The sequence below is a fragment of the Schistocerca gregaria genome, chromosome 3 (genome assembly GCF_023897955.1).
Source record: "Schistocerca gregaria isolate iqSchGreg1 chromosome 3, iqSchGreg1.2, whole genome shotgun sequence".
In the NCBI taxonomy this organism is placed as follows: Eukaryota; Metazoa; Arthropoda; class Insecta; order Orthoptera; family Acrididae; genus Schistocerca; species Schistocerca gregaria.
The window spans coordinates 463,022,594-463,044,565 of record NC_064922.1 but is presented as its reverse complement, the minus strand read 5'-3'; the positions used below and the strand labels follow the sequence as shown (position 1 = coordinate 463,044,565).

General features: G+C 40.7%; 1 protein-coding gene across 1 annotated transcript in view; it reads right to left on the bottom strand.

The window, feature by feature from the left end:
- LOC126353897 (PAN2-PAN3 deadenylation complex catalytic subunit PAN2) overlaps positions 1–21,972 on the bottom strand; it is a 263,163-nt gene that overhangs the window by 78,767 nt on the left and 162,424 nt on the right. Inside the window, exon 14 of the mRNA XM_050003120.1 lies at positions 12,564–12,723. Within this exon, the coding sequence (XP_049859077.1) occupies positions 12,564–12,723 (160 nt within the window). The remainder of the gene's footprint in view (positions 1–12,563; positions 12,724–21,972) is intronic.

Here is a 21,972-nt window from a genome sequence, read left to right as displayed (position 1 = left end):
TTTAAAATTGCTTGGATATCTGACTATATACAGGGCTATTACAAATGATTTCATAAATTCACTGTAGCTTCATTCATTGACATACGGTCACGACACACTACAGATACGTAGAAAAACTCAAAGTTTTGTTCGGCTGAAGCAGCACTTCAGGTTTCTGCCGTCAGAGCGCTCGAGAGCGCAGTGAGACAAAATGGCGACAGGAGCCGAGAAAGAGTATGTCATGCTTGAAATGCACTCACATCAGTCAGTCATAACAGTGCAATGACACTTCAGGACGAAGTTCAACAAAGATCCAACAACTGCTAACTCCATTTGGCGATGGTATGCACAGTTTAAAGCTTCTGGATGCCTCTGTAAGGGGAAATCAACGGGTCGGCCTGCAGTGAGCGAAGAAACAGTTGAACGCGTGCAGGCAAGTTTCGCATGTAGCCCGCGAAAGTCGACAAATAAAGCAAGCAGGGAGCTAAACGTACCACAGCCGACGGTTTGGAAAATCTTACGGAAAAGGCTAAAGCAGAAGCCTTACCATTTACAATTGCTACAAGCCCTGACACCCGATGACAAAGTCAAACGCTTTGAATTTTTGGCGCGGTTCCAAAAGCTCATGGAAGAGGATGCGTTCAATGCGAAACTTGTTTTCAGTGATAAAGCAACATTTTTTTCTTAATGGTGAAGTGAACAGACACAATGTGCGAACCTGGGCGGTAGAGAATCCTCACTCATTCGTGCAGCAAATTCGCAATTCACCAAAAGTTAATGTGTTTTGTGCAATCTCACGGTTTAAAGTTTATGGCCCCTTTTTCTTCTGGGAAAAAACGTTACAGGACACGTGTATCTGCTGAAAAATTGGCTCATGCCACAACTGGAGACCAACAGTGCCGACTTCATCTTTCAACAGGATGGTGCTCCACCACACTTCCATCATGATGTTCGGCATTTCTTAAACAGGAAATTGGAAAACCGATGGATCGGTCATGGTGGAGATCATGATCAGCAATTCATGTCATGGCCTCCACGCTCTCCTGACTTAAACGCATGCCATTTCTTTCTGTGGGGTTATGTGAAAGATTCAGTGTTTAAACCTCCTCTACCAAGAAATGTGCCAGAACTGCGAGCTCGCATCAACGATGCTTTCGAACTCATTGATGGGGACATGCTGCGCCGAGTGTGGGAGGAACTTTATTATCGGCTTGATGTCTGCCGAATCACTAAAGGGGCACACATCAAACATTTATGAATGCCTAAAAAAACTTTGAGTTTTTATATGTGTGTGCAAAGCATTGTGAAAATATCTCAAATAATAAAGTTATTGTAGAGCTCTGAAATCGCTTCAATCATTTGTAATATCCCTGTACTGAAACTGCAATATGGGGTAAACAGGATTGCTCTATTTGGCATGACTCATGGAGGTCCACAAAGCAGAATTCAAGAAAGTTTAATGATACATGGCATTGTCTATGATTAGTGCATATCGTATGGTTATCCATTTCTGGAAAAGTACTTAAAATTTAGCCTGCAGCTGTAGCTAGTCTGTGTAAGAACAATAAAGGAGAATTTCACCAAGGTGGTCTGTTCCCCAAGTGCGTCCAGTATCTCATCCATTATAACTTGACACCCTTTGTGGAAGGTGCTTCGAGCCCAAGAAAATGAACCTTACCACACATGCAGGCAGAGTATACCTCTGTGTATCTATAAAAGCAGAAATTATACAGGGAACTAACAAATGCTTAGCTTAATCAAACAAACTGAAATAATCTGTTGCCAGAACATGTTCAATTATGATATTTGTTGCTTTACATTACTAATCAATTGAATGAGGTCTAGTTTTAAGCAGTGGCTTCTGCAATATTTGCCAACATAGCTGAGTGCTCGGCTTGGCTGACTACCATGTATAGGATCTCGGTTCCATTCCCGGTACTACCAGGGGTTTCTCATTATGCTGAATGAGGAGCTACTTGATGAAGCAGTATTGGCTCCAGATCACAAAAGCTAACAATGGCCAAAAGAGCAGTTTGCTGACCTCTTACCCCTCCATACCTCATTCAATGACACCACTGGTGGTGGGTGGCATGGCAGTTAGTCAGTACTGACACGCCTGCCAGTGTCTGTGGCTGGAGTTTACAATTACTACAATGGTCCCTCACACAGTATTGCTTGCTAGCTAACATTGACAATTACTTGAGGTCAGTCAGTAACAGCCTCAAAGTCATCTGAACTGGAGATGATGATTTACAGTCTGTGATCATGCATCCACGGCAAGTTATTAACTTGATGCTAAGAAGGGATTGAACAATAAATGTTCATGTCCATGTACAAATCTACTTTACAAGTACGTATATTCCCAATGGAGACTCCAGTATCACTAATATATTAAATAGTTTACTGAAAATACAGAAAACTATAAAGATGTAAAATGGATCACATGAATTTATTTCTATCAATCTAAATTAATTTGAGTTTCACTTCTTATCGGTCTGAAGACATTACAGTCAGTACATTGTAATGTTAATGTTTGTCACAACAAATACATAATATTGCTCTACTTCCATACTAAGTGTCTTCCATTGTTATAATTTAGGCAACTATGATATTTAATACCCAAAGGCTCTAATTTCAGTACCCCACCTAAAACAGTCTCTCATCAAATACTATGTAAGAACTCTCTTGCTTCCTTTAAATTCCAAGGTAGCATATTCCGATTGTAGCTGAGACAAACGAAATTTTGTGTTATTTTTCATTCTTTGCCTGGGGTAAAAATCATTAAATATTCTTTCCCACAGTCTTGACCTCTTAAGCACCAAATGTAAATGTAATTGACAAGGAGCTGTTTTAAAACTTTTATAAGCTGGAGACTTCAGAAATTATCTACAACCAAAGAATAACCATTACTGCAGATGACATTTATTGCTCACAATAACAAATAGTGCAATAATGAATAACTTGTAGGCAGTTAATACATAGTACACTTTACCTAAAGATAAGCCACTCTATTGGTCTTTAGTACAATAAAATAAATAACCAGTATCACATATACAATTATTGGCCCACTGTTCATTCCAAGTAATTTGCATCCAGTGACTGCACACACTCCAATGTTCACACTGCTGCAGCTAGCAGTATACTGTCTGCTGGAGAGCACTGTCTTCCGGCATGTCATTCATGACATTGCCAATGGGTAAGTGTGGCGTGACCTGAGGTCACTACACCCCACCCCTGTAAGTAAATGAAGAGAATTTTTTTTACAAACTTGACTAATATGATGAAGTCTGCTCGATTGAAACGAAACTGCACTTTTTGTACGTAACGAGTTTTCATTGTGGCTGGATGATGGTTGGTCAGTTGGTGTTGGGGGGTGACTGCTACACCTAGGTGGGTGACAGCTAGTTGATTTCCAAGTGGGTGGTGCTGCTCTGGATGATGTTGCGGTGCTGGCAGCTGTGGCATGGGGAGTGCTGTGTGGCCAGTGGTGGCCTGTATTTTGCTGCTGTCTTCTGAACTTAGGACAGCCCGACACCCATTGGTCAGTGGACACTACTGTATCTACCCCTTTAACAGGAAGAGTGAGTGTCCTATTGTTTTGTCCCATAATTGTGTATAGGCCTTCGTGCAGCAGCTTCAGTGATTGTGTAGTGGGCTGCATTGGAGGAAATTTTGCTTCATTCTGGCAGCTCTTTGATAACAAAAGTAGCCTGTTTTCCATTCCATGTAGTTCCATTCAGTCACATAGCCTTCACTTACCTGCGGAGTACCATGAGGCAATTGTTAGCAGGACATGGATAGCCCGAATGTGGCTTTAAAAAACTCACCTGGTAGACGCAGAGATTTGGTGTACATCAGCTCTCCAGGAGCAGGCATGAAGGTCCTTTTTTAATGCAACTCACAATTCTGACAGCACTACTGTGAGAATGTCAACCTATGAATCTGTCATATAGCACATTATATTGGAATCCACGGAATGGTGTAAGTGCTCCAAAATGCCATTTGCGGCTGCATGTTATGGTGAAGTCCTTGGCATGTATATCCCCTACAACCAGATCATTGCACAAAATATTTCTAACTCCCACTGCCAACCCTGATTGGAACTCACAAGTTGCACACAGCTCAAAAGTGAAACTGAGGCACAGGTAAACACACACACACACACGCACACACACACACATTCTCGGCAGTTTGTTTTTCCTAGTGGCATACCTCTGGCCACCACTGTGAGGCAGTAGCAGTAGTTCCATGCAACTGGGAGTCGAGGTGGATGTGTGAAAATCATACCTCTGAGATAAAAGAAATACTTAGTGCAGGTCATACATTCTGTATTATTTTGCAGTTCTGGCCGGGGATGTAGGTCTGAACCCACATACAGCAATCCTTCTGTGTAACAAGCCACACAAAATGCTGCTATGTTAACATGGATTCTTGGCTGGTTGAGTCTGCATAGAATCTAAAAACCCCTCATCTTAGGAAGTCCGGCACATATAAGACGACTCTCGGCCTGCTGACACGTAGCAATATGTCGCTCCTTAGTACCTGGCATTGGCATGCAACACATGTGCAAGGGTATTTAATTCCTCGTAGTCAATCTGCACTGCCACCAGCTTTTCACTCTAAACAAAATATTGGTGGTGACTTTTTTGAGTAGCAAACATGTTAAATATCTGTTCTAAATTGAGAAATAAAATTTAGCTGGTTGCTTTGCAGTGAGAGATGATTACTTTGTGGTTACAGAAACGTGAAAGAAACTGGCCAATGGTCTGTTTATAAAGAGGAGGCATGCCCTTCCATATTGAAAATAAGGTTTCTAGCTGCTTCACAGGGTGCTAAAAGTTCTGTATAAAATGGTAGCTAGGTGTAAAATGATAGCCAGGAGTGCTGCTCCTCTGTAATCTCACTGCAGAGAAACCAAAAAGCTGCCAGCACCCATTTACACTCTGTTGTAACATTTCACTGATAGCGCGAGATGAGCCATCCAAGAAAATCTCCAGTAGAGTAGGGAGGGTGGTTTTTGTGAGGCTTGTCTAGCAGGCATGATGAGCCGTCTGTAGTTTGTCAGCCCAAGTGACTGATGTGGAATCACACACTTTGGGGCCAGCAAGGATGGCATGGAGCAGAGCTAAGCCTCAGCATATTGGTGTAAAAAACAATAGTAAATGTTTATCATGCCCAGGTACCAACACACTTCGCATACTGTTTTCAGGACTGTGTTAGTTGTAAGTGTGGGAATGAACTCAGATGGCAGACACAGTCCAATCACAGAGACCCACAATCTCTGGAATGTCGTTTCATTCATTTCATCATCACCATCACCACATACAGGATGAGGTATAGAAAGACAGAAAATACTGCCCTCTCACAGTGCAAGTCACACATGCGACAATGAATCACCACTCAAATGTCCATCGTAAACCAAAGTTCAAATTTAAAGTCACAAGCCCTTATGTAGTTATGAGTGAACCATTTGCAGCTTCTATGTAAGTTTGTATGCAGCCACACTTGCCACAACTGTTGCCTGAAAAAGACATACATGTCTAAGCCGGTATCCACCAAAAACTGCATCTTAGCCGGCCTATCTGTTACCACTAAATGTCGCGATAGTTAATTGGGCTGGTGCTCATGGCGGACTTGCCCAACAGGTGTGAGAGGAAGCCACCTGCATTTCCTTACCAGGAAGATGGCATCTGTATCCATGTGCTCTGTCACCAAAACAACGGCAGCAATAACAATTATTCTGGCAGCTGGGATTGAAGGATGCAGGTCGCATTGTATGTGACTGTGTGAGGTCTCATTGTTTGTATATGCCAAGGGCTACAACCTGCCATGTCAACTCCCAGGCTAAGAGCAAATTGAGATGGGTATAGCACACGTGACATGACACGACACTACAGTGCAACGTGCACATTCCACACGCGTCGCGCGGGTCCAATGCATATTGACACGTGCACACATACTTCACACATGCCAGTTGGCGACACTCTGCGCTGACAGAAACGAAGAGAGCGCACAGTGTAATCTTTCTTAAGGGATTTTGCAGAAACTATTCTCTAAAAATATTTCATTTTCACCTTACTTGTAGTGTTAAATGTCAGCTTCATGCCGAAGTGCAAATAATCTCACTAATGGTTACAGTTATTGTGGTATACAGATTTCAGTAAGACACTATGCAAAATTCGAAAAGTTTGCAATGGAAAATAGGGGTCGCTATGATCTTGTGTTTGATGCGTATTACACCATATGTTGCTGCGTATGAAATTTAGCTAACATGTTGAATTTTTCTTTAGACTTGGGAGGAAGTCTCTATCTGCCTCTGATCTTGAGAAAATGGATCCTGTGTAGCGCGCTCACTCCCGATCTGACACCCACGAGAATGAAATATTCACAACACGTCTTATATCTCCTAAACCGATCGAGACATCAAAATGATAATTTGGCATATGATAACACACAAGAAGAAGAGTATTTTGCCAATTCATAAACATATGAAACTTTCTTATCTATGGCGATATACCAGTAGTTGTGCTCCCCTTTTTATTTTTTTTCGCTCCAGTCACTGTAATTTTTTAAGAGTTTCGACAGCTAGTGAAATAAGTGTGTCTAGTAGGAAAATAAACATGAAATTTCATCTCTTATGTTACTGCAAACTGACAGTATAAGGTTTTCCATAAACTATTGAGCTCTTTGATTGCCAATTACTTGTTTAATGAGGCACTGTGTTTCAGAATTCTGTCGCAACAGCTGCTGTTGGATGAGTTTGTGCATATTACACTGTGTTTTGGCACAGGAAGTAGAATTAAACCTGTCAACAAGATAAATGTAGCCGTTACTCATAAATAGTGATGCGTCTTCGAATGAGAAAAGGTTAACAATTCACACAAAATAAATGCCAATTCTGTTGGAATTTTGGTTGAATTCCCATAACCCATCATATTTTTAACAATGAACGACTGGAATGGAAACTCACCAAAGGATTTTATTCCTTCTCCTGATCTGAGCAGTATGAAAATAATGACGAACATTCCCTTCAGGTGGAATGATAGGCACATGCCAGATGCTAGTTACTCACCTACGGCTTGCCAAATTGACAATGTGTGATTCACAAATAAATTAGTTGTTACTGAGAAAAATAAACAATTGATCTGTCGCTCAACACAATCGTCAGTGGACTGTCAGCAGCTGAGAATAATACGTGCGAAAGGGATGCGGAAGCTAGCTATGCGTGCCTTGTGAGCGGGAGTTCGAAAAACATTGTCATGACAGTAGATCTGCCTTTGCCAGCAATACATTTCAACAAATTAAATATATCTAATCATAACACTCTTTCAGGATACTCCTCCTTTAGTAATAATACCAACCATTGTTTTTATTTGTGTAGCCTGTTGTATAATTAGTTTATTAATGCTGATAATGTGTATGCAACAGCTGAAATGCTTTTTCTCAACACGGCGAGCCAGTTAAAACATGGTTATTTGTGACTGCCTTTCGACTTATTCTAGTTTGCAGTGGAGATGTGATGTCCATTTGCACATAGCATAATGTCTCTTATTACATACATATCCAAGTAACAATAGTGAAACTTATGTACTTCATTCATAGGACGCTTTTTACCAGATGCACAAAAGGTGTCATAGCTGTAGTAATTACGTCTTTTTGACTTTTTGCAACAGATCGTAGAGATACGTCAGCATAACAGGCAGCAAGTAGGTAACCGTGTTTTACTTTCCTGCCTTGCTTCTAGATTGAGTGATTTTATGATATTCCTTACTTTCTTATTCACTACCTTAACGATGAATCATCTGTCCCTTCTTACGGCCTGAAAACATTGTGGAGGCAGAAGATATGATCCCAGTGGCCAATGGGTCAGCAGTTATTGAACTGTTCATTGTTCTTGACAAAAGAATAAACAAAACAAAAGAACTATACAGGTATATGTAACTGAAAACTATTATGTACTAATGAAAAGAGATGGGGCGCTTAAACGGTGAAAAGCGAAACATTACTCAGTGATAATAAGATTCAGTATACAGTAAGGCTATGATTTTTCAGATGCTCAATACTTTCACTGCCCATATGCGCCATGCCAAAGTGAACATACGGCAAGACTGCCTTCCTGCTCCCTGCCTCACCCCTAATGCATTGCGTGTGGTGTGAGAAACTGTGCCACAACCATAACGCCGTGCGACCCGGCGCAGGCACGTGTCGTCTCGTCACAATTTGCATGGTCCCATTTGAACCAGTGAAGTTAAAAAAAGCGCGCTGCACTGCGTTGCGCCACACACGACTCAATTTGTGCCTAGCCTCAAGACGCGAGGCGATATCGGCCAGTCTGTCTCTGTTGTGCATTATAGTCAACACCTGCTGAGTGGTGGCGTTAGTTACTGTGTCTACGAACTCTGCTAAATCACAAAGTTTGGCTATTTGAGAGCAGGGTGTGATGCATATCTGGCAAGTGAGATGTTCATATGGACCTTGGGAGTGGTCCTGGGATGACCGATCAGGTCAAGGTGCAAAGTAGACAAGGAAGTGTGGCAGCTTTCTGTTACAAATTTCCTTTCTGTGCAAAAATTGTTCTAAGAGAGGGGAACCCACTGAATGAGCTCACCTTTTAGTAACTCAAGGTTTCCAGAGGCAGATGGTTTCATAATAACATCCCTAACGTCACTGGCAGAGTGTCTGTCCAGTCACAAGTGCACATTTGGTAGACTCTTGTGTTATCCTCGCAGTTTATTTCACGTAACACGCATCCGAGAAGAGCACATCCTCAAGTGCTTGCAGGTGCAGCAGGCAGCAATCTACTGGCTTGCAACAATGTCAATGGATAGATGCGAAGTGACCTGTGTGCTGAAGTTACTGCAAACTTAACTGTGTGGAATATTATGGTGAGAGAACTTTTCTGCAATCAACATGTTATGATATCCATGTCTGATCAGATAGGTATATGACTGTTGCTTCATTTGTATCCACAATACTCTCCACTGTTTCCATTTTGACAACTGAAACATTTAATAACTGTGAGCTATTTGACTCTTTTACATCTCAAAAGTCCACGATAACCTCCGATTCCTGCTCTAGCTCCTACGCCCATCACAGAACCTTACCCCCAAACCATCTCTCTTTCCACCCCAACTCCCCCCCAACCATCTTCTATATGCTTCCCAAAATCCATAAATCTAACCCACCTATATCCCCCGCAGTAGCTGATAACTGTGCTCCCAAGGAAATAAACTCAATTTGTGCTGATCAACACCTCCAATCCATTGCAGCCCACTTTTCTATATAAAGGATACAAATCACTTCATTCATCATCTACCAATCATATCGTTAGCACCTGGAGTTTTGCTTGTAACTGTTGACGCCCACTCTATATAGGAAAAAAACCTCCACGGTTGTGGCCCTGTCAACACTGAACACTACCTGTCTCCAATGTCCTTCTGATCAAACCCGTAAGTGCAACCTTTGACAGTAAAGTTCAGTGAATGAAGTCAGTACAGTCAATCAGGCAACACTGGCGACTCAACACTGCACCTGCGTAGTGGTCAGTGTTGACAACCTATCCCCCACCGTAGTTCAGTTGACCATAGTTGTTGTTACATGTTAGACCTGGTAGATGAAGTGCTTGTTTAGTGTTTTGGTTCTGAACTGAGAACAGGACAATGAATGAGCAAAGGATCAATTTAAACTTTTGTTTTAAGCTTGGCAAGACACCGAAAGAAGTACATGCAATGCTGGTACATGTTTATGGGGATCAAGCATTGTCCATGAAGTATGTGTACGGGTGGTTCGCCCGTTTTTGAGAAGGCCGGGAAAGTGTTTCTGACAATCCCCATAGCGGACGACCAGCAACTGTTGTCAGTGACGAAAACATTGAGAAAGTAAGGACATTAATCACAAACGACCTTCGATTAACTGTGCGCATGATAGCGAATGAACTGCAGATGAACTGTGAATCTGTGCGGTAAATTCTTACCCAGGAGTTAGGGAAGAGGAAAATGTGTTGCCGTCTTGCGCCATATCACTTGACTGACGATCAGAAGCATGCACGTTTAGAGGCTTCGCAGGATTTTGTCAAAATGGTGGATGCGACACCACATTGTCACTGAGGATGAAACCTGGTGTCTGTGGTACAACCCTGAAACAAAACGGCAAAGCATGGACTGGTGTTCTCCGACATCACCTCATTGGAAAAAGGTCAGAGCCAAAAAAATCATGCATCAAAATGATGCTGATCACAGTTTTCGGTAGTCAAGGCATTGTCCATAAGGAATTTCTACCTGATGGAACGACACTGAACACTGGACGGTACATTGGAATTTTGACCCGTTTCATGCAACATCTACACCCCAGTAAGCACAAAAAGGCTCCTGGTTTTTTGTTCACACACACAGCCAATATTGTCAAACAGTTCCTGGCAAAAAAGGGTGTGGTGCAACTTTAACATCCACCATTATTGCTGAATCTCAATCCTCCAGGCTTCTTCCTGTTCCCTCAACTCAAACCTGCTTTGAAAGGAAAGACATTTGATGATATTCCTTACATCCAACAAAATGTGACATGGCTTTTGAACACCATCCCGAAAGAAAACTTCGTGTAAAATTTCCAAGACATGTATCACAGAGCTCTGCAGTGCATAGTTATGGGAGATGATTATTTCGAAGGACAGTAAGGTAACTGTAGTTCATAGTTCATCTATGTTTAGAGGTTGTATATCTCTTACACACCTTACAAACACATTTATTTAACTATTCATCCTACAAGAAAAGCTTTACAAAGCAATCTGCAGCATTGCCATCAGCATCCTCACATGACAACTGGTTTACAGCTGTCTAGCAGAAATATTCCTAGTCACCAAAAATTCTAAACCTTTAGTTTAGTTAAGGTCCAATAGTTAAGATCCAATAATGATAGGTTCATGATCTGGATGTAAGGCCAAAATAATCTATCTTCATTCCTCCACAACCTCAATACATTTCCTCTACCTGTTTCAACTAATACTACTAAGCCCACAAGGCAACCTTCATGATGCTCCATCTCTCTTGAGGTGTTATGAAAACTTTTGTCTTTAAAAAGTACACTAACCATAAATAGTACCTCCTCTTCGATAGCTGTCATGCTTTCCACCCTACAATCTTAGACCTGCAGATGGTGCATCTGCTGTGACAAGCAATATCCTGCCCAGTATGCTGACAGTCTTACTAAAGACTCCACAGACAGAAATTACCCTCCAGAACATAGTCCGCAAACAGATCTTGTGTATCATATTCATACATGCTCCCTATTATCAGTCAGCTTCTAGAGCCAGGTCATCATCCACAGAACATTTTAACTATTACCTTTGCTGTGGCTTCAAATACCTTTCACTGTGCACTTATGTGTGCCATATTCTTCCTATGTCTCCCAAAATGGTATTCTGCAAAGCATGCATTCAACAAAATATTCTAGTACATTAATATGCCACACTTAATTAAAGCCCGTTACCACAGGAGTCATACCCCTGAGGGAGACCCTAATTTAAGACTTGTTTTTTTTGCTCCAAGCAAGTACGTCTTACTGCAGACCTTTTCATAGGCATCTTCTACCCTCTCAGAGGTAGGCCCATATGCAAAAGAAGTCATGTTAACCAGCTATTTAACTTTTGCTTAGCATTTTATGTGTGTATGACTACCAACTAGCTGTCCACCTAAATGATTGACCACTGACAAAACTGTAGTCAAGACCGAAGTTGATCACCCAATAGAAGAACATGTTGATGAACCCATAACATACTGAGCTTCAGTGGATTCTTCACAGTTCATAATATCTCAATCTCCGCCTCCCCCAACCCGGCCTCCCCTGAATTACAAAGGGAAATTTTTTTACAATACATTCTTTAAATCCACAATTCTCCTGTCATCAATCTTTGCTTGCACCTGACCACCACTCGCCTTCAGTCCTATTCTCATGCCTGCCATTCAGCTCATTAATCTACACTCACACTTCTCTCTACACAGTATCTCTCAGCTTTCTCACTCTGTAAAGGAGTATAGGCAGCAATACATGACAGATCTGATGACATAGTACAATGCTGGTGCTGGTGTAAGTGTTTTGGAGCACATCATGCAGTACTCTGCAGCAGATGATCCTTATGTGTACCCACAGCTGCTCCTGCAATAGTGGGCTTTCGGGGAAATTCATCTGGGCTTCCAGAGGACCTTTGGCAGTAACTGAAGGCACCAAGACAGCTGTGGACTACATGAACACTGTGGTCCACCTGCTTCCCTTTATGCTTGATGTATTACCCAACTTAGTTAAAAGATGGCCACTGGATCATCAGAGGTTTACAAACAAATGCACACTGCAAAAGGTCAGTTTCTAGAAATTCAAGTTTCAAAATCTGTGTATCAGGATTCAGACTCAAGTGTGTGCAGTGGTCATCCTAAGGTTTCTACTCTCCTTAATGACTGTACTAAACACATGTGCTGTTATTCACAATTCATTCTTTGTAATTCTGTAAGCAGAAATGTGCCTGTGTCATAGTCTATAGTATGCTTTGCATATAAAAACTAGTTACTTTCACAAATGAAAAGATACAAGATATTTACTTGTTGAGTGAGAAAATCGACATGAAGGTCTTGTGCATCCAGTACCGTAACGGCACATGCGCAACTTCCGTGCAGCCTCGCCATCCTTTGTCTCACCAGGGCTACAAGATGTCCGTTGTCCAGTTGCCAGCTCAATCTGTTGCTGCCAGAACTGCTTATTCTGAAACAAGAAAGGTACAAAATATTTGGCTAGTACTTCATGTATATGTAATAAATGGCAAAAAATATCTGCTCTCCCATCAAATACCTCAACATCTATACCAACAACCTATCCCAGGTAACTATCCCACAGATCATACTCACAAATAAAATTCCTGGGCAGTATCCTTCTTTCAGCCTCTGACTAATAGAGCTCCCGATTCCAAAATACTCAGAAGCGATCCCCGTGGGCCATGACCTGAGTACCACCCAGGTCTCAGATACCTCAATACACCATTGTGCCAAGGCAATGACTTCGATACGTCAAGCCTCGAAATAAAACCCTGGCATTCAACAGTGCCCACCATCCTCCTAGCCTCTGTAGCATCCTTGTCAAACCACACGAAATTTCCACTCTGTCACCCCTAGTCTTTAAATTTCCCACCCTTGCAAGTGTTCCCTGTGAAAAATATGTCACATGCACTCATACACTATCACCTACTCCATCTCCACCAACGGTAAATTTTGCAGTGTCACACACACCAACATCTGAAACCACACATATTGCTACCAACAAACATGTCCATTGCACAGCATTTCACATAAGAATGAACATCACTATACTGACTGAAAGTGTGGATGGACACAGAAGAACTGCTTGCATCTGCAGCTTACATTACATAGTTGCTGACCATTCCATGTTTCAAGGAAGCTCTGAGCCTGCTTCACCACAAGGGCAATTAAGATACTCCCACCTGCTTCTAGTTTCTCTAAAATTCAGAGATGGAAACTTGTTCACCAACATGTCTTTGTATCTCAACACCCTTCTGGACTTTAATTCAGTTAATATACAATCTACCTCCTTTTTTATTACTAATGTTTCTTCTTGGACTACTTTCTGTTAATTATTTCTTGTTTGATAATTTTATTTATTGTTTTTTACTTTTTCAACTTACACTGAGGTGACAAAAATCATGAGATACTTTCTAACATCTTGTCAGATCTCCTTTTGTGTCACAGTGCAGCAACTGGATGTGGTATGTACTCAGCAAGTTGTTGGAAGTCTCCTGCAGAAATACTTAGCCATGCTGCATCTATAGCCATCCATAACAATGGAAGTGTTGCCAGTGCTGGATTTTGTGCACAATTGACCTCTCAATTATATCCCATAAATTTTTAATGGGTTGCAAAATCATTCACTCAAATTGTCTACAATGTTCTTTAAACCAATTGCAAACAATTGTGGCCCAGTGACATGGTACACTGTCATCCGTAAAAATTCCATTGTCATTTGGGAACATGGTGTCCATGAATAACTGCAAATGGTCCAGAGGACCCAGTAAATTCCATGTAAAAACAGTACACAACATTATGGAGCCACCACCAGCTTGCACAGTGCGCTGTTGACAACCTGTATCCATGACTTTTTGGGTTCTGAGGCACACATAAACCCTAGCATCAGCTTTTACCAACCAAAACCGTGACTCATCTGACCAGACCATGGTTTTACAGTCCTTCAGGGTCCAACCAATATAGTCATGAGCCAGGCGATGCACTGCAGGCAATGTTGTGCTGTTAGCAGAGGTACTCACATTGGCCGTCTGCTGCTATAGCCATTAAAGGCCTTTAAATATGTCTGCTTGTGTCTGTGTATGTGCGGATGGATATATATATGTGTGTGTGTGTGTGTGTGTGTGTGTGTGTGTGTGTGTGTGTGTGTGTGTGTGTGTGTGCGTGCGAGTGTACACCTGTCCTTTTTTTCCCCCTAAGGGAAGTCTTTCCGCTCCCGGGATTGGAATGACTCCTTACCCTCTCCCTCAAAACCCACATCCTTTCGTCTTTCCTTCCTGAAGAAGCAACCATCGGTTGCGAAAGCTAGCAATTCTGAGTGTGTGTTTGTGTGTTTTGTTCATTGTGCCTGTCTGCCGGCGCTTACCCGCTTGGTAAGTCTTTGAATCTTTGTTTTTAATATATTTAATTGTTTATGTATTTAATAATGTGTGTTAGAGTGTGTTTATGGAACAGCCTAGGGAATATTTACTTATTTTCAAGTTTTTTTTTACATGTAAATCCAGTATTTCAAATGTGTTTCATTATGTTTGTGATTGTAAGTTGGCTAAAAAACAGGGTGGGAGCGCTCTAGCCAATCACAGCGATTGTTTCCAAAAAGGACATGTGGAGAGACATATGGAGGTGGGGGAGGAGCATCATTTCGGGAGAGGACACGGGAGAGTTCTCAACAGTGCGGCGCGACGGACGCACAGTCACGGGAAAGGTTTGGAGAGTGGAGCAGTTTGCGCTTGATCACGAAAGAGAGATATATTTCGTAGTGCCAACCTGCGCACTTATGAGATTTCCATGGCTTCTGCATAACCAATTACGTGAAGTAAGAATCTATTGTTTCACTGTTATTCAACTTATATTTTATTTAATTGCTGGACCATCGACACCAATCAGAGTTTTACGGTAATAAAGGGCATTCTTAAAGGTACTTCTGCTATTGTACTCATTATTTTAGGTCATTAAAATAGTACCTGCAAAATTTATTTAATTGCAGTCTTTAATTTATAAATTTCTATATTACATTCAAAATTCACAATCTCCGATTGATAGGAACCTACGACCATTCGATTTGTGTGTATATTCATGTTGTATACTGTAGACTCGGTGGTATTTGGCTTGTAATGCGGCAACTATGTATCCCAGCCCCTAGACAACGAAACCAGCCAAAACTTACAATATTTCAACTCTGAGTCAGAGTGTATGTAGCCAAGGACCACCACATTTTATTTTATTTTTGAAAGCCCACAGTATTTAAGTGTAATAAGTAACTGTTACTTTAGAGAAGTAAGTCATAAACTTGGTGAAAAGGAGGTTACTTTCTTATCAAGTCACAACTCTCTTAGATGCAGAAGTTTTTGAACTCTGGCAGTCAACTTAAGGAACTGGTAAAGCTTCTTACAAGCTAAACTTCCAAAAGTCACAAGCACTGCTGGCTATTACCGATTTTCAACTGTTCAGTGATGTACAGGAAGATTGCAAAGTGTTTCAAAAATTGTTAGTGCTGCATTTTCAGGGAAGTGTGACTGACTGTGCAGACTACGAGTCGGCATTTTTGTTGCCAAGCAATGCTTACTTGTATTATTTAGTGCAAATATTGACTCCACTTTCAGACCTATCAGTGATACCCAGTAAAATATATACCCATTTTCAGAATATTTCCCATCTACATGCATGCAATAGCCACTATCCATTTAGACTTTTTGCAGCATCATTAATTTGATTTCAAAAGCTATGCTTTGTGGATGCCAACCTTCAACATTTAAGAAGAAATTGCGAACTTATGTGTATATGTGGTCAATCCTACACTGAAAGTTTAATTCAAGACATGGTAGTCAATCTTGCCCCTGATACAACACACACACACACACACACACACACACACACACACACACACACACACACACACACGCTTTATGACAGTCATATCATCTACAGCAGAAGCTTTATGCACTGCAAGTGCTTTTGAAATCTCACAGGCTTCTCAGCAGAACGTCAGATCCTAATGTGATAAACACGGCTTGCCTGGCAGCAGCCCCCATTCTCATTCTACATCGCCCCATGTTGTTCCAAGATGCTGGTCGTGAAGGTTTTGGTTGTTCCCTAGCTGGTCAGACTGTTTTACATTGTATGAATGCCATGTGTGTCCTCATTACAAAGCAGAATGCTACCAATGTGTTCCTAAAGGGCATACTGCAGAAGCCTGTCAAACTGTAACAGGTGGTAAACAGGTGGTAGATGATGCGCCTCGCTTATCCAGGCAACGATTGTGTCGTATGTCTATGAAAATAATGTTACAGGAAGAACTACAGAAAGTGCCAGTGACATTTCTCTTCGACACTGATGTGTCAGTCTCATTGATAAATCAATCCTCATTTTTTCTTTATTTGTGCTGTGGAACTGGATAACATGCAATCACAATTATAGACATAGAACTTGTCAAGGAACAAGAGTGATGTTTATAGTGCCGATAATATAGATGATATACAATGCTTTCCGTAACACATTTCTCATGCTCTTTGAGAGTTGTTTTCCATTAGAACATTCTAAATGGGGTACTAGCAGTAATAGGTAGCCCAGGTGGCTGACTATTAGGATAAGAATATCTTGTACAACAAGGCAGGAATTATACCAAAATGTTAGAAGTAGTCACAATCAAGCTACAGTAGCCCATTACAAACAGTATTTTAAGGTGCTTAAAAATGTTATTAGGATGGCAAACAATATGTGGTATGCAAATAGAATAGCTAATTCACAGGATAGAATCAAAACTACATGGTCAGTTGTGAAGGAAGTGTATGGTCAGTAGCACAAGGTTGGTGATATAAAGGCAGTTCACAGTAAAAATATTTCTGTTACTGATATATCAGATATATGTACAGTATTTAATCATCATTTGCTGAGCATTTCTGGTGAATTAAATAAAAATTTAGTTTCTACAGGCAATCATATAACTTTCCTGGAAAATGCCTTTCTGAGATTGATGTCTGAAATACTCTTCTGTGATAAAGACAAGGGGGAGATTGAGTCATTAATTAAATCACTGAAGACTAAGGAACTGCCGTGGTTATGATGGAGTGTCTAGCAGAATATTACAGTACTGTGCTGCACATGTTAGCCCTTTATTAAGCCATATTTGTAAATTTTCCTTTACGAATGGTAAGTTTCAGCTTCCTGAGCAATTTAAGTGCTCAGTAGTTAAGTCACTTTATAACAAGGGAGAAATAATAATAATAATAATAATAATAATAATAATAATAATAATAATAATGGCGTTTCACTAGGGCCTCCTGTCGGGTAGGCCGCTCGCCTGGTACAAGTCTTTGGAGTTGACACCAGTTCGGCGACTTGGGTGTCGATGGGGTTGAAATGATGATGATTAGGACAACACAATACCCAGTCCCTGAGCGGAGAAAATCTCCAACCCAGCCGGGAATCGAACCCAGGCCCTTAGGATTGACAGTCCGTCGCGCTGACCACTCAGCTACCAGAGAAATTGGATAATGTAGATAATTTTAGACCTATTTCTATGCCATCAGTGTTTGCAAAAGTTATTGAAAAGGCTGTGTATGTAAGGATAATTGATCATTTGATATCAAATGTACAGTTTGGCTTTAGAAGTCATTTAACAACTGAAAATGCTATATTCGCTTTTCTCTGTGATGTACTGGATATTTTTTGATTTAACTAAGGCATTTGATTGTGTTGATCACATAATATTGCTCCAGAAGTTGGACCATTACAGAATACGGGGAGTAGCTCACAATTGGTTCACCTCTTACTTCAGCAACAGGCAGCAAAAGTTCATTATTCACAATGTTGATAACAGCTGTTGTGTGTGGTTTGAGTGTGATACTGTCAAAAGGGGGTGCCCCAGGGATCTGTGTTGAGGCAACTCCTGATCCTTATTTATATAAATGATATGCCCTCTAGTATTATGGGTTAATCTAAAATATTTCTGTTCACTGTTGACACTAGCTTGGTAGTAAAGGATGATGAAGTGCAACATTGGCTCGGTTTCAAATAGTGCAGTACATGACCTAAGTTCATGGCTCGTAGAAAATAAACTAATGCTAAATCACAGTAAGACTCAGTTTCTAACACAATTCAACAAAACCTGACGTTTTAATTTTACAGAACAGGCAGATGATTAGTGAAACTGAACAGTTCAAATTTCTAAGTGTTCAGATAGATAGTAAGCTGTCATGGAAAGCCCACGTTCAGGATCTTGTTCAAAGACTTAATACTACCATTTTTACTATTCAAACAGTATCAGAAGTGAGTGATCATTCGACACTAAAATTAGTCTACTTTGCTTATTTTCATTCGCTAATGTCATATGGTATTATATTTTGGGGTAACTCTTCCCATTCTAAAAGGATATTTTTGGCTCAGAAACAGGCAGTTCGGCAATAAGTGGTGTGAGTTCATGATCCTCTTGTCGACCCCTGTTCACGAGTCTGGGTGTTCCACTTCCACATGGGAAAAATATATTAAAAACAAAGATTCCAAGACTTACCAAGTGGGAAAGCACCGTAGACAGGCACAATAAATAAAACACACAAAACACAAAAAATAAAACACACAAACACACACTGTGTCATTTCTTGTTAACAATATTAGCTTATTCCCAAGAATAAGCAGCCTTCACAAGGCTAATACACGACAAAAATCAAACCTAAATTTGGATCGGACTCCCTTAACTCTTGTGCAAAAAAGTGTGCAGTATACTGCTGCATCCATTTTCAATAAGCTACCACTCGAATTCAAAACTCTTAGCAGTAATCCATACACTTTCAAAACAAAACTGAAGAGTTTCCTTATGGGGTCTCTCTTTCTACTCAGTCGTGGAGTTCCTTGAAAAATTAAGCTGATTCTTAATATATTGTTGATAGTGTTTAGTGAAACTTATGGACTGACTTTTTTCGGGTTCATAAACATTTATTTTTATCTGTTATTACTTTTACACTGTAATTTCATGTACTGGCACGTTCCACGACGTTGGAGATTTGTTCCTCAATTTGGTCCTATGGAACTTGGTGTGTAAATAAATAAAATAAAATAGTTATAGCATTACACTGTTAAGTCAAGCACAACTTTAGTCAAAATTAACCAATAAAATGTTCTCAGGCTTCCAGCTATGGCAAATGGTTAAAATGCCACAAACTTTTGGCTAAATACTCCTTGGGCATTGTTAAGTGGCATGACTACTGATGGACTGTTGGTACACTTTTATTGCAGCTGTTACTGTGAGCCACGACAGAGATGTTATCAAATTTTATGCACTTCCCTGGTGAGCATGGTCAGTCTGATGTTGGACAATCAGTGAGCACTGCAGGAGGGACCAAGAGTGCTTTTATTGCCTAAACTACCTCAAACAATTTATTTCAGCTGAGCATGTCCTAGAAAATTGTCACCACATCAAATCTGATGACACCTCTGTCATGACACACTAATGGCTTCTGGGACAGTGTAACTACAGAAGCCCTCGAAAAGAAAACCAATGGCAACACTTTTAATACAGCTGGCAGTCTACAACTTAGCATTGTGTGGAACCCAGTGACTGCAAAGTTGAAGCAGGTTCATTGAATGTAGAGTCAATGTATGGCTATATATGGTGATACTGCAGGCACTAGTGATGTCACAGCCAGCAGTCAGATAGCAGCCCAATCAGAAACTTGACAATGACCAAGAAGTACTTGTTTGGAAGCTCATGGGATTTGAACCACTTGATGCGGCTGGAGGACAGAGAAAATTTTATTCAATATTACCACCACAAAACTCAGGCATTCTGGCATTATGGTAAAGTATTAAACATATGAGGAAGTTGCAGACAAAGAAGGTTATAAATAAACTCTATAAATTAGGGTTCAGCAACCTTCCTGATATGCTGCTGCAACGAGAAGATGATTCCACTTTTTACTATGGTTTTTTTGTCATCAGTCTTCTGACTGGTTTGATGCGGCCCGCCATAAATTTCTCTCCTGTGCTAATCTATTCATCTCAGAGTAGCACTTGCAACCTACATCCTCAATTATTTGCTGGGTGTATTCCAATCTCTGTCTTCCTCTACAGTTTTTGCCCTCTACAGCTCTCTCTAGTATCATGGAAGTCATTCCCTCATGTCTTAAAAGAGGTCCTATCATCCTCTCTCTTCTCCTTGTCAGTGTTTTCCACATGTTCCTTTCCTCTCCGATTCTGCACAGAACCTCTTCATTCCTTACCTTATCAGTCCACCCAATTTTCAACATTCATCTGTAGCACCACAACTCAAATGCTTTGATTCTCTTTTGTCCTGGTTTTTCCACAGTCCATGTTTCACTACCATACAATGCTGTACTCCAGACGTACATTCTCAGAAATTTCTTCCTCAAATTGAAGCTAGTCTGCTTTTGATGTCCTCCTCATTCCATCCATCATTGGTTATTTTACAGCCTAGCTAGCAGAATTCCTTTACTTCATCTACTTCATGACCATCAATCCTGATGTTAAATTTCTCGCTGTTTTCATTTCTACTACTTCTCATTACCTTAATCTTTCATTGATTTACTCTCAATCCATACTCTGTACTCATTAGACTGTTCATTCCGTTCAGCAGATGATGTAATTCTTCTTCACTTTCACTCAAGCTAGCAGCGAATCGTGTCATTGATAACCTTTCACCTCGAATTTTAATTCCACTCCTGAACCTTTCTTTTATTTCCACCATTGCTTCCTTGAAGCATAGATTGAACCGTAGGGGCAAAAAGCTACATCCTTGTCTTACACCCTTTTTAATCGAGCACTTAAGTTCTTGGTCATTCACTGGTTTGTCTGTTGTACATATTGTGTATGAGGTGTCTCACTCTATAGCTTATCCCTACTTGTTTCACAATGTTGAACATCTTGCATCATTTTACAATGTCAAATGTTTCTTCCAGGTCGACAAATTCTATGAATATGTCTCGATTTTTCTTTAGCCTTGCTTCCATTATTAACCACAGTATATGAATTGCCTCTCTCATGCCTTCAGCTTTCCTAAAGCCAAACTGATCGTCATCTAGCACATCCTCAAATTTCTTTTCCATTCTTCTGTATATTATTCTTGTAAGCAACTTGGATGCATGAGCTGTTAAGCCGCCTGTGCGATAATTCTCACACTTGTCAGCTCTTGCCATCTTCAGAATTGTGTGGATGATGCCTTACCGAAAGTCAGATGGTATGTCGCCAGACTTATACACTCTACACACCAACACTAATAGTTGTTTTGTTGCCACTTCCCTGAATGATTTTAAAAATTATGACGGAATGTTATCTATCCATTCTGACTTATTTCTACATCTACATCTACATCTACATGACTACTCTGCAATTCACATTTAAGTGCTTGGCAGAGGGTTCATCGAACCACAATCATACTATCTCTCTACTATTCCACTCCCGAACAGCGAGCGGGAAAAACGAACACCTAAACCTTTCTGTTCGAGCTCTGATTTCTCTTATTTTATTTTGATGATCATTCCTACCTATGTAGGTTGGGCTCAACAAAATATTTTCGCATTTGGAAGAGAAAGTTGGTGACTGAAATTTCGTAAAAAGGTCTCGCCGCGACGAAAAACGTCTATGCTGTAATGACTTCCATCCCAACTCGTGTATCATATCTGCCACACTCTCTCCCCTATAACGCGATAATACAAAACGAGCTGCCCTTCTTTGCACCCTCTCGATGTCC